This window comes from Apaloderma vittatum, unplaced genomic scaffold (genome assembly GCF_000703405.1).
Source record: "Apaloderma vittatum isolate BGI_N311 unplaced genomic scaffold, ASM70340v1 scaffold17309, whole genome shotgun sequence".
Taxonomy (NCBI): Eukaryota; Metazoa; Chordata; class Aves; order Trogoniformes; family Trogonidae; genus Apaloderma; species Apaloderma vittatum.
In genome coordinates this window covers 12,132-29,934 of record NW_009735990.1, presented here as the reverse complement: position 1 = coordinate 29,934, position 17,803 = coordinate 12,132, and the positions used below count along the sequence as shown (strand labels likewise).

Below are 17,803 nucleotides of genomic sequence, written 5' to 3'. Positions count from 1 at the left end.
CTGCCTTTCCGAGAGGGCTGACAGTACCTATCTATTCTGCTCAGAGCTGGCTCTCTAGCAAGCTGTTTACATTCGATTGTTGGAGAAAATGTCAGGAATTATTTAAGGAGGAGGGCTATATAAACCTCAAAGAGAGGACTCCTTGCATGCAGCACCCGGCTCATGGCTTTCAAAAGACTAACCATCCTTTGTGATCAAAAAGGGGTTCTCCCCAGCTCTGTGATTCAGATTTAGGATGCATCAGTCAAAGAAGGGAACCAGTTGGGAGAAAGAATTGTTGCTGTCACTCCATGATCAAGTTCTTTCACCTTAAAGCTACGCTGTAAGCTTACGCTGTCAAGACGTTGGCAGTTGTCTCCGAACGTAAGGAAACTGTTCTACGCTGGTTTGCTCTGCTGTGGTTTCCTGGAAGCTTCTTTTGTTCCAAGCAGTCCGACCCAAATGGGCAGGAACTGAAAGGGTCTTTATTGCAAAACCTCTCATCAGCTGCCACGATGGCTCCGAAACAAACACAAAACACCGCTGCATGGGAGAGACCAATTGCTGGATGGATTTCAAACTCCGATGTATCACAGAGAGCAATTCTCTGCCTTCCTCCAAATGTGCTGCTGCGGGAGCCCATCCTCCCTGCTGGAGGATCAACACAGAAGCCTATTTCTGAAGCTACGGAAAGGCAAATACCACGTTAAGGGCAGCAGCTGGAACGCTAGATCACAGCATTCCTCCTCTGTGTTGTATGATGAACTGTGACTTTCCTTAGCCAAAAGGCCCCTCTGCTACCACTGGCCTAGAGAAACAGGTATGTGAGCTCAGCTTACACCGTTTTCCCTCTTGCAATGACAAATGCTGCACAGGATTGAGACTTTCCAGCAAAGAAATCCCTTCTGATTACCCAGTCTAACGCTCCAGACGGCATACAACTTTGCCTGAGCGCCTGCCTTAAGACACTGCCTTCAGGAGAAGCTACAGTACAACTTCTGGAAAGGCAGTTAGCTCAGATATAAGATTTCAAGTGGCAGAGAGTCCATAGACCCTGGGCAATATTTAGTTCAGCTGGAAACATGGAGTGTTCTTTTCCCTGCATAGCATGTTTTGACACAGCACAAGTGAGGATGGAGGATGTGAGAGAAGCAGAAATGCTCAAGGCTTGCAGAGCCTATGGCAGTTCTAAGCTGCTCTGTAGTAAAGGAGACCTTATACCCAACATTGAGAAAAATTTCTAGCTACATAGAGAAGAAAGCACTGGAACAAGTTTCAAGGGAAGTTAGGAAATCCTTGTCACTGGAAGCTCTAACAAATGAAGAACACTGAGTGATGAGACCAGCCAGGGTCAAGCACAGCCAGCATTCACTATGTCCATCTAGCAAACCAAGGCAGAGAAGTGAACTACAACAAAAAACACATCCTCCAGAGAAACTAGAAACCAGAAAGCATCAGTGTCATATTTGCTAGGAAACTGTTACCTGGAGTAACTCAAGGTCTGAGGAATCCTCTTGTCCAGGTACCATTTCTGTCAGCATTTCAGACATCACTTTTGTGTTCCCACGAACAATATCCAGTTCACTGCGCAGCCGGGCAATCTAAATTGGGGTAAAAAAAACCAGTAAAATTTCAAGAACTGACTTTGTGATACCACTGGTTCTTTCTGACTTGATATCTGAGGCTCCAGACATTCTAGCAGAGAAAGGAAAAAAAAAGTAAAGATAAAAAGTTTACCCAGGAGAGAATTTTACAAAAGCAACAGAGAAAGAAAAGAACTTTGCAGAACCACTCGCTATCATCACAAACCCAGATGTGCTATGCTTGTGTGGAAGGGAAACAGCAGCTAAAACCAGACCTCAGCTGCAGCACACCTTGCGTGCCTCATTCATGTGTGGGGAGCAGGATCTTTGGCTCCGAAGTCATTATTTTTGCAGAGAGAGAAGATGATCTTCCATCGGGGCATTTGCAAGGGTCTTATGGATACGGAGTTAACTCCCTGTTGGAATTCCTCCATCTACAAGACACTCTGTGCCTTTAAAGGAGTGGGGCTGATGACAAGGACTGCGAACCTACCACCCAACCACTGAGCTGACCGCGTGTCGGGCTGTGAGGTTGCGTAACCGCTGCCATTAGGAAGCCACGTGTACAAAACAGAAGCCTGGATTTTACAGTCGTAACAGGAGGAAAAATTACTAAGTAAGACCTAGGAGGCACTTAAACTCCAAAGAGTTGAAAAGAAAGTTCCCCTGCAAATTGGTTTCTAATTTCATGCGCTGAAAGAGTCTCCCTCAGAAGAATCATCCTCCCAATACCTGTTCGGAATTAGCAGTGATGGGACCAGTCACATTCAGAGCTGGGGCCTGAGGAGCAGAATACGCCGTTGGAGAAGAGGAAGAGTAAGAACTGGTGCTCATCCTCTGCTGAGACTGTGAATTGTGCATATTTGCTGCAGGATCAACTTCGGGAACGCTCTGCCATATCAGAAAGACAGAAGTTCAAAAGCTGAGTCGTGGACGCGCTTGCTTTGTCAGCAACCTCAGGCCAAGTATGCTCAAATATAGAACATAATTGCACCTTGTGGAAAAGGTCAGTGGAGTTACAAGAAGAAGCTGGCAGGCGAGCCCATAAATGGAACAAAAATGCGTGCCCGTATCTTTCGACCCAACCCACGTGCATTTAAGTCAATTTACCTTTACAAGAAAAGTGAGAAACAAAACAAAAACAAGAGGCAAAGGTAATAAATGATTTTAAGCTAAGAATTAAGCTGCAAAAAGTGATGTGATACACAGATACTGCATTTAATTAATCTTGACACAAGAATTGTAATCTTTCAGTCCTTGATCACTTACAGTTCCCACTTCAAAGATTCATTACATTCAGTTTCAGAGTGAATAATCAGAACACCTGTGATCATTAAGTTACTCCCTTGCAGCAGTTCTGTCAGCTTTCGAGACCTAACACTTCAGAGGTGTAAGGATTTTACATTACAATGAGCTCTGTGAGAGATTCAGACGCTGTACACCTTTAAAAACACAACCAGGCCTTGGTTCTGGGTTATCACCAACAGGAACAACCACACTTTTGGGCAGAAGAAGTAAATCTCAATCGTACACCTGCTGGACTTTCCCTGAGCAAATCAGTTGCATTTGTCTGGTGGTTCTGTGGTACAAGACAAGTGTACAAATCTCCTCCAAACTCTCTTCTCAGATTGATGTTTGACTCGAGGGAGGAGATCCCATTAGCTTACCAGCCTGTCAAACACAGCTGCATTACGCTTCTCCTACGTGCCCTTTCACTATTAAAAAAAAAATCCTTCCCGGAGTGAGAAAATGAGACAATTTCAGAGAAACAGGAAGGGAAAGAAGAGTAGTTATCCAACTCTTTAGGGAAAATAGCCCTGGAATTGCAATGCTGCAGCTTACCCTCTGTGGTGTGTGTATTGGAGACAGAGCATCGAGATCTGCCATGGGAAACTCTATGCCTTTCCTCTTGAGTTCTTCATAAATATGCACTACTCCAGTTAAATCAGGGCTACTTCGAAAGGCGTCGGCCCAAGCCTGGAAGACATGAGGGGATTATCCATAAACCTTTCAAATGAAGTTCCAGCTCCACCCTGACCACAGGTATCGGCTATAAAAGCTTTCGAGTATTTCACCTTCAAAGGGTCGCTGCAATCATTAGACCCGGTCTAAAGGATCCTTTAAATGTTATCAAGACAGTCACATACACATTTTGTTCAAATATAAAATAGACAGGAACCCAGCATACAAGTAGCTATGTCTAGCCCCTGACACCATCAAAATCTGTAAATGCAGATGAAAGCCTCTGCCGATCTCTACTTCGCAGCGACTGCATGCTGATCCTTTCTTGCACATTCTATGGCCAATGACCCAGCAGAAAAAAGTCTGTGAAAGATTAAATTGATCTAAGCAAAATTCATAAAGTCACACAGCTATCTCAGGCCATCCCAATTTACTTTGTAAAACATCCTCATTTGCTACCGATGAAAAAAACCCAGCTGTCGAGTTGTCTTCAGTATTTTATTTGGACCAAACAGAAATTAAAAAAAGTAGTTTCTGAGGTTCTCATACTGTGAAACATGCAGTCCCATGAGCAGCAGAACTAATGAAGCTCTTATAGAGCATATCCAACACCCTGGTGTGTCAGGAAGAATAAGCTTAAAGGGAGAATGTCCCACAGCCAGAACACTCAAAATACCTCTCCCGCACGAATTCTCTGGTGCCTAAAAAAACTTCAATTCACATTCAAGCTTTTTCTTCAGTGGGAGTACTAAGTGTTTCTCTCCGCTAGCCAGCCTCCTGTACGAAGCTGCGAGGAGTATAATATCTTGAAAGCCTCTACCCCCTTTCACTTTTGTTGGGAATTGGCCAAGTATTAAAAAATTAGAGGAAGGAAAAATTGAAATATTATGACTCATTTAAAAATGAAGCGTTCCACAAACCCCCACATATGTGAGGGTAGAGTATCAGCGTGCTGGATCCAGAACTACTGCGAGACATGTGTGTGGGCTCTGAACTTAATTCATTTAGTCATCACTTTTACACTAGCTCTTTGACTATTTTTACTTTAAAGGCTGTTTTTAAAAACTTTTTTTTTTATCCGAGAGGAGAGAAATCTAAAACAGCAAAGCAAGACAAGAATTAATATTAATATTTAACTTAAATTCCTACTCTATTCAATTCCGAGAAAGAGCATTTCCTACCCTACGTGCCGGGGAGATAATTTCATTATCAGTTGTAAGCCAACAATTCTGGGTTTGCTCTTCTGCTTTTTTAAAAGTCAATTAACCGTACCCGCTGTTCTGATGCAGTGCAAGCCCGAACAGCCCTATTCGAGCCAGAGAAAACAGCTCTGACTGCAAAGAGCAGTTCTGTTTCCTTGGAACTGACCTTCCAAACCACCCCGAACTCTGACGGACGTACTGACTGTACAAGTAACTCTATCCTCGCACTTTCTCTGCATTTTCAGTTTACATAAGGCGTCATCTGAACGATGCTTCTACACAACGGTGTTCCCCACTTCAACCCTACTCGCAAGTCCGAGTGCAAGATGTTAGGCAAGGGGTGCTCTAGTCAGTAATCACTCAGAAGAAACTTTGAGGCCCCCAACTTTTAATGAGGACACACGAATGCATCCCGTTCCACTGGAAAATTTTATTGTAGGCACTAAGGACAGCAAACTCACTTCATCTGCCCTATACTTTTGTAATACATTCTCTCTTCTGCAAGTCTCTTTCCTGGAGAAAGGAGACACTTCCATTTGTATTCTTCTTCGCCTGAGCTGGGGGCATTATCTACCCCAGTGTGTCCCTCGGAGGTCACAAGCAGGACTGGGCACTATTGTCCTAAGTGCTCTCTACACACGTTGTAAGACAATCCTTGCCCCAGACAGCTCACAATTCAACTAGGCAACGGTAATATTAGCTCTGCTTTACAGATAAGGAGCTACACACAGAGCTTCGGAGACTTGCCCATTGTCCCAGCAAGTGTACGCCAGAGGGGAGACTGAATTCAGATCTTCTCAGACTTTGGGCCAGACTATCAAACATAGATACTTAAAGATGCTGCTGTACAAATCCTACTTTGCACCTTGGTGTGCCCAAACAAGTTAATTCAATACCATTGCAAATCCATCCCCCAAATCGGTGACCGTCCCAAAGCAATTTTTCCAGTGTCAGACGTGCACCCTCAAAAAATTTTGCCGTGCCACTAAAAGTCTTCCCACGCTTCATGTTTGATGACAGGGCTCAGCTACGGGGCGGTGAGGTGGTATGAACTCTCAGGTGAAACGCAGGTTCCTACCAGAGGCACAGCAGTAAGGAGTATTTTCAAGGCCTTTTAGCAAGGTGAAGAAGGGAGGATAAGCAGTGTGTTAACACACGCTAAAACATCATCTCAGTGCAACACACGTCACAGCAGTCAAGCCTCTAGATAAGAAACTGGGTGGCAGCTTCATCCACCCTTGCTATGGAAAGGCCCAGAAGTACAAGAGCTGTATGGCTGAAGACATATCCTGTTTGTAGAGCTTTTTCCCATGCTTCTCACTGGTATTAATCCTCTCATTCTGTTCTTATTAATTCCCTGATACCAAATTGTAAAAAGCCTACAGAAAGGGATAAATGCGGCGTTAGTGGAGCAGAGCTGAGAAGAGATCAGTCCCCTGGAATGGAGTTAACTCCAAGCACAGGGAGTTGTGAAGAGCAGAATCTAAGCTGAGCGAAGTGGTCCTGACGAACGGGCTATTTTGGGAGCGGGTGTCCACAGGGCACTTGAGATGAGTGACTGCAGTCACTCTTCCAAACTTGTCAGGCAATCTGGAAAACAAAGTCCCTACCACCCCCAGTTAACAGAACCCACCCACAGGCAACTTTCGTAATTCTCAGGCTTTTCATACCGAAAAGCATTTAGTACCCAGAGCGAGGCTTTTAGCTCTACTGCACTAAGCCTGCTCCGATAAAGCTCTGTTTAATACACTGAGGCAACGACTGCGGCTTTCTGGTTTTGTTACAAACACTTCCATCTCGGTTGCCTCGATGACTGGGAATCCACTTAACCAGGACCCAGCGGAACCGACCCTCTCTAAAACGCCGTAGCAGAGCAAACAGTACGGACACACACCCACAGCTTCTCTTTTTGGGTCAGTATTTAACCTCATCTCCTGGTCACTGCATGCAGCGGCTCTCGCACCAAAGCAGGCAGACCTCCAAGGGCTCAGTCAGATGCACAAGAATTGCTTTTAATAATTTCTTTACTTTTGTGCTATGGAGATCAGAGACCAGAAATAAAGGGACCCCAGAGACCCCGCTGCAGTGCCCACCTGAGTCCCCAACCCAGCCTATTTCTGCTTGGAAATCATTCCTTTCCATTTACATTCTCTAACGATGTCCTATCTGTATCCAAATAACAAATAAGCCAGCAAAAAGCCAACCGCGTGCTTTGCCACAAAACCAAAAGTCTATCTGAAAAGCTCCGTTGCACGTTTGTAAATACCTTCCCAGAAGAAACGCTGCGGCAGGTTTATATCATTTTAAATACGTGGGGTCTTTCAGTCTCTGGTGTACGCAATAGCCCGTAGGAGCTTAGTGATAAAGCTTCCCATAATTGTCAGATTTCCTCCAGGCAGGCACCAATGCTTCCTCATGTGTTGCTAATGGTTTGTGGAATTAACGTGGCTGTTTATTGTTATGCTACACAGAAGGAGAAGTGGCAGACAGGCCTGAAGTCCCCCACTGCAGGCAAGGATCTGACAATGCACTTTTACTGCACAATAACCAGAGAAAAGACACCGAAACCATTTTAACTCCTATATGGTCATTTACTTTTCTATAATCATGGTGAAAAGGAATTCAGAATGCTTTCTAATGGAGGGAAACAGCTCCATTTTACAGTCAGGGAAACAGGCACAGAAAGGTTCTGCAGCTCACAGAAATTTCTTGACCTCTGATGACAAGCCTGTCACAGAAACAGGTCTCCAGCTTCTAGGAGTGACTGTTAAATTCCAAAGCCATGTCTTGCTCTTTTATTAAGTCCCCTTGTTTTAGAGTAGAGTGGTGCCTCTCTAACCAGAAGCCAGACATTTCTCCCTGGATAAAATATCTATGCATGTGCATGTCTGCTCTTCCCTGCCAATCTGGATATATTGTTTGTTTTTACATACGAGTAACTTGCCACATTTTTAATGATGACAGCATGTTCAGCGACGCGTAGCGCTGAAGCAGACAGTCCTTATTTCAGGCAGCGACATATGGAAGCAGAGACAAGCTGTGTACCTGAATCAGCGCTAGTACTTTATCCTGTACAATAGTGGGGGGATTATTCTTGGGCGAGATGATTTTCACCAGAACGCCATCGATGAAGTCGCGGTTTGCCACTAAGACGTGAAAGCGATGGCCACAGTTCTTCACACAGGTCTCCAACACCTACACACACACAAAAAAAAAAAAGCCATTCATTGCTAGAGCAAAGCTTGATCAGACACACAGCACCCGTGTGGTTCATTTCTGTTTGGTTTTTCTTTTAATTTATTTTTAAAATTCTAATGGGAGGGATAGAAAAGCGAGGAGAAATTACACTTACACTGTTAATTCTTCTTTTCTTCTCCAATTTTACAAAAAAGCTTCCTGTCTACACACACATTTAGACATACCTCACCCACCATTAGGGTTAAAGCACTTTTGTCATCTACCTTTGCCTGTTTCCAAGGTGAAGAAATCCAAAGTTTCCTCCTCGTTACAGCTGTGGCACTCCCTCATTTTCTATGTGCCTGGAACACAGCTGGACCTGGTCGCTCTGAGCTATAAGCCATGTTTTAGGGTTGGGAATTCAGGTGAATGATCTTCACTCATTCAAAACACTCCCTTGTGAATGCACTGACAGGTTATACTTTGACATATTTTCCCCCTGCAACCTAGCTAGAGGCACCTTCCACTTGCCATTCAACTGCCACGGAAGAACAGCTGTTGATTTTTCTCTGAAGAACATGATTAGCATGGAGATAAATCCAACGCGTCACTTCTCCTTACAGCCATCCCTAATAACCGCTGCGACTCTGTATCTGAGGAGTCTGTAATTACTCTCCTACTTCAGCTACTTTCATCAGCCGTGATGACACGGCCTTGTTCCTGATGAATTTCGCTCTTTGCTGCACAATGGATAATCTCGTGGTTTGGTCGCCGGTAATCTGTCAAAATGACAATCCAGGATAGGAAATGGCAAGAAGACAGAAAGTACAGTCACGCCTCGTCAGGGAGACGCAACGAGAGCCGTGGGAAAGAATCATACAGATCACCTACCCACAGCAGGAGAACTCGATCTAGTCACCACTGCTCATTCGTCAGGCCGCTGCGGCGCGGAGCCTGCCCGGCACCGCGCGCTCGGGAGCGCCGCGTTACCCAGAAAAGCCCCAGCTAATGTCATCAGTAGGAAAGGTCACCGGCAAATTATCTCACACCTTAGCAGGGCTGCCTAAATGCATGGAATACAATTGATGCTCTACTGAGTGAAATTAGATCAGCATAAATTAACGCGAGGCTCCTACAGAGATCCACTCACAAAGGAAATCGCGCATCAGCTACTCATGAAGCTGAAAATACAGCAAGTTCATCATCCTCACTTGCAGATCTGCCCGCAGCTGTTGCCTTGGAGTGGGGACACCGTTGGACACAGGGAGATGAGAATAAAAGGGAAAGCCCCAAAGGGTACACAAATCCATTTGGGCTACTTTAACTTTCCTCAGTCAGTACTTGGAATGAATAAGAGCCCAGGAAAAAAAGGAGAAGTCAACTGAGTCAGAAAAACACTATGCAAAGCTTCCAGCAACTCTCCTCGAGGAAGCGAGGAGGCAATTGGAGAGGAGAAAAGGGCAGAGTGGTAGCTGTTAAAGTAAATAGTGTGTACGTTCAGGAGAGTGCCAAGAAAAGGAAAATGACAAAAGACAAGAGCTCTGCCCTTTCGAGGCATTCCAGCCTGCCCCCACTCACCGTCAGCGCCAGCATGACCTCTCTGTAATTTTTGTTTCCATTCAGCCTCTTCTTCAGCGCTCGAATGGCATCCTTTGGGCTGGAGGAGAAACACATCGTTTTTAAAAGACAGCTCAGCCAAGCTTTTTGCATGCCAGATACTGTGGGAAAAGGAATCCTTTACTGTTTTCAGCTGGATAGAGTGTATTAACTTCAGATTACGTGAAACTACAGCCAAACGAAGGTCGTGTAGAATTACGTGAGGAGACAAGATATCACAGCGGTAAGTCAAGACCAGAGCAATGCCCAAGGCCTCCAAAAAGGCAGGATGTTGATCAAAGCCTGCCAGCTACCCAGCAAAAGGCCCAGGGCATAAGGCCAGTGACCAGCAAGCAGCACAGCTTTTCTGATGCCGAAGGAGACGTATCAGAGCAGCTTTCTATTCAAATGGCTGTAATTAATAGCACTGTGGCACCGCAAAGAGACACACCTGCTGAAAACAAGAACCCCAGGAGTACAAACTCAGTACCCAATCCAACAATACGTTTTTCATGCCAGCCCTCCCAAGCAGCGACCGAGCACAGAACACGTTGCACCACGCAGGAGTTTTCTGAAACGTCTAAGGAGCAGGAAAAGGAAGCAACTAGCACACAAACTGCACTCAAACTATGAGCGTCTGCCTCCAGACTCACTGCGCCTCCTCGCACGCTGAGTACGACTGGATGAAGATTGCGTGCACGAATCTTTCAAAGTTTGCTGAAATAGCACGTACCCTTCTTCTGTCTCGTTGATAATGTCGCAGATCTCCATGTTGAGCGTCCAGTCTTCGCTCTGCAGAGAGCCATCTGTGGCCTTTTCTGTAAGGGAAAAGAAAAATAGATCTTTTCATATCTTCCTGATTAGGTCCTTCAATCCATCTTCAGGTACTCTGAGCTGAAGCTATCCAGAAAGACAAAAAAATAAAGAAGTCCCTGCTGTCTGTAAGCAATGTCAAGCCTTCCCTCCTGGTTTTAGGGATCAGAGTAGAGGTTTCCAGACAGAATCAATTATCTCTCAAGCTTATTACCTTCAGCCCACATAGATGGGCTGTTCTTCAGACTTCTGAATTCCTGGGAGAGCAGGGAAATGTCAGCTAATTCCAATTTAAACTTCTCCGATGCTGTATTGTTAGCAAGTTATGAGGTAGGAACATCTCCCTCGAATCAACACAACCTCCTTGAGGTATTATCTAGTAACCTCCACATGAATGGAGGGAGGAAAGATAGCAACTTGGAGACACAATTCCAGGGTGAAAAGTCCAAAATTTCAGCGTGAAAAGAACTACCACTATGTGAAAACATTCCAGACACAACAGTTCAGGTCATGATGTCATTCATGGGGACCCCTTTTTGCCCAGAACCCTTTTATTCCCATCCCTCAATATCTGATTGCCCAGGGGCTGTTCCCCTCTGTCCCCAATCTCCTCTCCGTGCTGGGGTTCCGTGCACACCCCCAAGCACTATCTGCCTTCCTCCTGACTCCCAGATGCTCCCTCACTATTTGTATGGCAGGTAAATCGCTCCGGCATGGCAATAAATCCTACGGGAAGGATGACCTGCAGCACTGGGACAGTGGCAGATGCCAACCGTTGGCAGTTTAATTTACAGACGTCTGCAGAAGTAGCATAACCATAGCTTCAAGTAATCAGTTGAACTATTTCTTCCTTGGGATTTCCTCCTAAATCAATAGAGATCTGTCTAGTGGTGCCTAGAACATCCCCTGAATTTTTCACACTTCTCACTTGCAGCATTCAAAGCCTATCTGCGTGACACTACCCACATCCAGAAAGGCTATCGAGTTGAACATAAAGCCACAGAGACCTAAAAAGGGGATCTTCAAGCCAGTGACCTTTGCAAAATTAGCCCAGGTTTTTCTACATATCCCTGGCATCCGGCGTTGAAAGGCAAAGAGGGTGAGCAAAAGCATTTTTCAAATGTAAAATGCACCTAGGAAAAAACCAACTTCTAAACATTTTAAAGCGGAAACAACAACAACATCTTCTCTAACTATCCTTCTGTCTTTTATATCTGACCTCGATCTGTCCCCCAGAACAAGGCAGGTGCTGTTTGCGAATGCCAGGCTCCAAGGACTTCACACACCCCTTTTTCTGTTTACCAACAGTGTTTTTCCCCCTTAGCATTTCCATCGTTGTGACCGAGGATATATATGCCCTTAGGCCATAATTATGGGATTTTATTTTGAGAAAGACTGTGTGTTTGGGTAATTCAAGGTTCAGTGACTTATCTGCACCAAAACGGTGGCTAAAGCAGCTCCACTAAGGACAGTAATTGCAGAGACAAACCGGACAGCTATGCAAAATGCAACCGGGGAATGCTGAAAAGAAACTCTCTGTCTCAGGAATGGAGCCAACACCATGGAAAAGGAGACCACAGAACAGGAGAACATCCTTTGGGGGCCTCACTTCCCATTCGGAAGGCGTGGAGATCGCTGCCCAAGGGAGGAAACCCACCGGGGAGAAACCGGCGGCTGCAGAACTCCCAGCTGAGCCGTCTTCGCCCCTGGGTCTTCTTCCAGATGTTCAGTGAACTGGACAGGTTATTGAGTACTTTTAATTTACTGCATTTAGGCTCTGTTAGGCAGGGATTCTCTTAAGGAAGAGCACAGGCAGAGCTGTTTATTTTTTTGGGAGACACCATCTTTGTGCAAATCTCCTTTTAACAACCATTTTTTTAGCTCCATTTTGTTCTTATACTGTACATAAGGCTTTACTGCTATAGGATGCGATCAGCCTTCACCTCCATATCGTCCTTGCTGCTTAGATAAACATTTTATTTAACTTTACAGAAAAATAATTTTATTTAACTTTACAGAAAAATATTCAGAGATACAAAACAAATCACTACATCTGCTTTGCTGGAGAAGGTGATCTCCAAAGCTGCAAAGGATTTATAAGCCCAGTGCTGCAAAATGAGAGATTACGCCTTAAATAGAGGGTATTCCGTAATCTTGGTGTATGATTTGTTTTCTTAATCTAAAACTATATTAAGAAAATTTGTGTCCTTGACAGCACTTGGCATCAGGCAGCGACTTCGCAATATTCGTACTCTCCGGTTCTGCCAGCCCTTTTTATAAATGCTTGTGGAAAGTGCTGATCCCGCACAAAGTTGTGCTAGCAGCTCATTCATTCATTGGTCTTGTAAGACCCGTTTAGTTATGGTTCATTTTGACAAAATGTGTATATGGCACTACTCCACAGCTAAAAACGGTGATATTTTGGAGATGGCAGTGACGAGATGCTGCTGCAGCCCTGCAGGGAAGGTGGCCCAGAACACTCCTCTGGGGTCCCCAGGAACCTCATTCCTATTTCCCTTCCGAGACACACTAAGGAAAACAAAATCCCCTTTCTCCCAGAAGGTTTGGTCACTGCCTTTTTATTTTTGCATTTCTGCTGGAGTAGAAGGTTGTCGAGAATGTGTGGGTTTAAGACATAAGAGTTGTCTTTTTGAGAATTAGTCCTTTACCCCTTGGGTAATTTTTAATTCGAATACGAGTCAGAAGCTAATTTTAGTCTCTTCTTCAGCACACAGAGCCCTTGTCATCTGGAGTCGTTTGTCCTTTGTAGGGTGTGTGACCCAGATTTGCTGCTGCAGTGCTCTCTCAACTGTTAGAAAGAAGTTAACTGACTGCAGAGAAGGCAAATGGGCTTGTGTGTGCTTTGTCTGAAGAACAGCATTACGCTGCCACGAATTGAAAGCCTGGAGAGCTCCTGCAGAACCAAAACGCAGCAGGTTGTAGTTCTGGATTTCTGGTGAAACAGCTCTGCCTGCGCTCATCCTGTAAGAGAACCCCTACCCAACGTATCCAAAAGGCAGCAAATTTAAAATACGCAATAACCTGCTCAGTATTTAACAGATGTTTTCGAAGCCACGCATCTCTCCAAGGCTTCTCCTCAAGCAGCCAACAGACACGACTGAAAAGATTAAACAGATTCTGGAAGCTATCACAGAACTGCAAAGGATTGCCACGCAAATCACACAAATCCCCGTTCAAAAAAATCACCAGTTCCTCTCTTTCAACCTCATTAAAAAGCATCTCAATGACACCGGTTCAAACAAGGACTCTGGAACATGACCAGAGGATTCCTGGGTGACATCAGAAATGTTAAATCAGACAAGGAAAAAGGCGACGAGGAGGAGCCCCTCCTGCCCTTCCCCTTGCTGAACTGAACGAGTTTATGGTATAGTTTAATTGCTTTAACAAACGAGCTGGCAGCTCCCAGCCCGGGTGCCAAGGGTGCCTTGCACAGCTTCTGACCCGCGAGCAGCCCCGAGCGCTGCGTTATCGCCAGCTTTGGCACCGCAGCGGGGGGCCAGGAGCTAACGTCTCACGCGGAGACGTGACACCACCAGCGAGATTATCGGAAAGTCTCTCTCTGAAACAAGATGCTATCGGTTCCCACCACGTTTCCCAAATTAAAGCCCAAATGTTCTGGGAGAAAGAAAGACAATCTGGCACTCCGCGCCTGACATGCTGCAGACCTTGGACACTGCATATGCACACGCAAGCATTAGCTTATCTCGAGTCTGCAAAGAAAAGGAGAAAAAATTGTGCTATTTTTTCATTCACACCTTCCCTCTGAGATCCAACTCCCGTGGCCGCATTTCCACACTCTGTCAAATGGCAATATCAGTACTTCCCTGCTCCCTCCGAAACCGTGCACATTTTACGGCTCTGGGATTCAGAAGGCGCTGTTCAGCAGCGTCAAGTTTTCCGTGTAAATAGTCTCAGTGCACACACATCCCCCCTCCATCCCCAGCCAAGCCTCTTCTCAAGCAACCTGCTCCAACCTGAGAGCTGTCACCACAAGGAAATCAAGTCAGAAATGCCCGTGCAACCACCTCATAATAAACAGGCAGTGCAGGGCAGGACAGGAACGCTCTTTTAAAAGCCGGGGGAAAAAAAGAATTTTACCACCCACCCTGAAACCAGCTCAGAAGTCACTTAAGAAAGAAATGCTAAGACTGGCTGTCCTTGAGAAGCTGCTCTCGCAGCCCTTTTCGGTCTGTCCTGCTTTCACTTCAAAGTTCCAGTTCAATGCTGACGACACTCTCAAAAGTTGACTTTGTTCACTCACGGATGAGACAAAGCAGAATTCCTCGCTCTTTCCTGCTTCCCCTCGCCAGCGCTTGTCTCTGACCACAATACTGACCCTGCTAATGGAGACGGTCACAAGATTTTTGTTAGGATTGCAACTGCCCAAGCTGAAGTCCATGTGCTCCTTAACTCATGTGCCACAACCACGTTTATGCAGCTGAGACAGAAAACAGACTGCTGGAAGCCCTGAGAGCAGCTACTCTAGCAGAATGACGACAGCAGGCATGACCAGGGCAAAAATCCCCCCAAAAGGTCTACCCATCAGTACCAAAAAAGTAATGTTCTTGAAATAAAAGGCAAAAGAAAAAGTTAAATGTTGCACTAGCTACAAATCACATTAAGTGAAAATGGGAGAATCGCCTTCTTTTCTGCCGGAACACCAGAATCTCCTGAACGAACAGATCTTTGTGTTCAGAGAAATCACAGTTGTCTCTCTTGAGACTTCTCCAGATGTTGCTTCAGAGACTCACGATTCATATGTTTGGGAGGAATTATGCATGAAAAATCACCTTCTGTTTATGCAAGGAGAACCAATGCACTCTGTTACAGAGATCCAGATTTCTCCCCTTCCCTCCAACAGCGTTCAGTGTTCAAGCATCATAAACCATCTTTTTTTGTTGGGTGGTTTTTTTTTTTTTTGCTTGGAAGTTCAGAGAAGATCGCAGACCTTAGATCTTTGTCTTGCCTCTTAACAGTCCACCTGCCTACCAGCTGTGCTCCGCGACTGAAATCGGCACATCAAACAGCCAAATGTCTTGTATTTCACTCCGCGTAATATCTGACAGCGAACAGAAGAAGCCACATATTAGCAGGTTTTTTACTTCCATCCTCCTGGTGCCCCTTCCTTCAGCACAGTGGAGCCCTCTCAGAAGCACTGGCTATCAGCTGGGGTCAAATGCAAAATGTTTTTATAGAATGGTCTTTCGGGGGAAAAAAGAAGAATTTTTGCAAGGCAACGCAAACCACACAAGATAGCTCACAGGGGAAGATAAGCTATTGAATGAGATGATAACATCTCTCCTCTGAGCTGTAGCGCATAGAATTTCCTTGCTTTAAAGCATCATTATGTTTTGTGACCGCAGTTGTCTCTCTCAGATTCAACAAATCATCAACGACCTGCACGGCACCGTCAGGAAGACCTGGGGAAAGACCATACAGAGGCCACGGAAACAGATTTCAGCCGTGCAAGCAACATGAAGGTAAGACTAAAGATCCTCAGCGTTCGCATGGCTGCCGAGTTCCAGACATCTCATTCGGAAGACGGACACACTAGAATGACACGGCTGGATACTTCTGGGCCTAAGAGCCTGTTCTCGCTTTGCTTTTCTAGATTTGCTTTTAGAAAGACGGTCATGGACACTTAGACATTACGGTCACCAGCAGGAGGGGGTTTTGCCCCCCTTTTATCAAAACGCTGTTGAAAAAAGAAATGTGGCTCATTCGAAATTCAAGATCAAAACTCAACTCTGAAGTGACTTACTCATAAAACCCTGCCAGTTTCTTTGTTAGAAAGCACAGCTCCAATAGCATTTTTCAATTAGCCACCTCACTGCTCCAAGTCCTTTTTCTACATTCCTTATTTCACAGTGCTCTGAAAATGCTGAGCTTCACACTTCCAAAGAAAAAGCCAGTCAGCTAGAACAAACGGGCTCAGTCTGAACTGCAAGGCATTACAGGAAAACGTGATTTGGGTTGTACTGCTGCAGCACTGGTCATCCACGTTGATTTTTTCTGTTGATTTTAGCCATACGTACGTTGGAATCCCGCGGGATGAAGTCATCCGTCCTCCACGCATTGTTTTGCCAAAGTTTCTGGTGCTGAATAAATCAATAATCATGTGATTTGGGTTGTACTGCTGCAGCACTGGTCATCCACGTTGATTTTTTCTGTTGATTTTAGCCATACGTACGTTGGAATCCCGCGGGATGAAGTCATCCGTCCTCCACGCATTGTTTTGCCAGTTTCTGGTGCTGAATAAATGAATAATCATAGTTGGTAATAACTTCAGAGTCTACATTAAACTAAAATGACAAGAGAAGCTGTGGACATGCACGTGTGCAATCATGAGGGGTGTTTAGCTCGAATGCTGTTTGAAGGCTCAGCGGTAAAGTGGGAACTGTCATTTTCTCCGATTAACTTTCAGGTTTTTGTCTGTTTGAAGCTGCTGCCCGAACGCTAAACTTCTTCAAACATACCTTCCAGATCACACTTTCCTGCCACCATGAATATGTAATATGCAATTATTGTGTCTTTTTAAAAACCACATGGTATTCACAGTTATGCTACAACATTCCTCTGATTCAGATACGCTACCGAAAAGACGTCGCCCAACATCTCCCACAAATTCAGCCTCTCAGGAGCAGGAAAGTACAACTGGTTGACTGAGCATAGCCTCGCTGCGGCTTCAGAAGCAGAGCAAGGTGACTGGATTAATACATATTAAACAAATATTAACAGCTGTACAATAAAGATTTTTCTTCCGTACTCAGATCAGAGCTTCACCTGAAAAAAAAGAAAAAAAAAAAGAAACCCAGGAATGCTTTTAACAATATCAGAGTAGGCGAGGGAGCATGTCAGCCTGACTCAGTTTATCGCGTCTTATAGGTCTTGATGCATTTGCAGGTTGTAAAACCAGGCGGACTTTCCAGCACCACGGTAACAGCCTGACAGGGTAACCCAGCCCAGGCAGTCTCTGCAGTCGGATGTTGTTCATCTCAGGCACAAATAATGGTTTAGTCATAATCCTTAAAAGCATTTGGAATCAGGATTCCAAGCAGAACGGTGTGTTTCTCTACTTTTCTTAGGAATCTTCTCACGGAAGTTCCCCCATCAGCAGAAATTGCTGGGTGCCGACAGCACGCTCCACCAATTGACGTGTGGACATCAAAACAGATGGCGGAAAGAGACTGCTGCTTCCTTAAAGAGAAAGCCCTCTGCCTTTCTATCTAGCTTTAAAAAAAAAAAAAAAAGGCAATCAGAACTTCCTCCTGTGCACTGTACGCGCATTAAAGCTAACATGTTGACCCATGTACCCTAAACAGTCCTTTCTATCTAGCTTTAAAAAAAAAAAAAAAGCAATCAGAACTTCCTCCTGTGCACTGTATGCGCATTAAAGCTAACGTGTTGACCCATGTACCCTAAACAGCCGTCCTTCAGAGCTAGGTCATACGGCAGCAGCTCCTCGCTCCG

General features: G+C 45.0%; 1 protein-coding gene across 2 annotated transcripts in view; it reads right to left on the bottom strand.

The window, feature by feature from the left end:
- TOM1L2 (target of myb1-like 2 (chicken)) overlaps window positions 1–10,312 on the bottom strand; it is a 33,065-nt gene extending 22,753 nt beyond the window's left edge. Inside the window, exons 1-6 of one of the 2 annotated variants that reach the window (XM_009876816.1) lie at window positions 10,233–10,312; window positions 9,482–9,560; window positions 7,772–7,921; window positions 3,405–3,539; window positions 2,295–2,453; window positions 1,464–1,580 (exon numbers count right to left, since the gene is read on the bottom strand). In XM_009876816.1, coding sequence (XP_009875118.1) covers window positions 1,464–1,580; window positions 2,295–2,453; window positions 3,405–3,539; window positions 7,772–7,921; window positions 9,482–9,560; window positions 10,233–10,270 — 678 coding nt within the window. In that variant the 5' untranslated portion in view covers window positions 10,271–10,312. The remainder of the gene's footprint in view (window positions 1–1,463; window positions 1,581–2,294; window positions 2,454–3,404; window positions 3,540–7,771; window positions 7,922–9,481; window positions 9,561–10,232) is intronic. The other variant, XM_009876817.1, reaches the window with a different exon arrangement.
- Window positions 10,313–17,803: the final 7,491 nt, after the last annotated feature.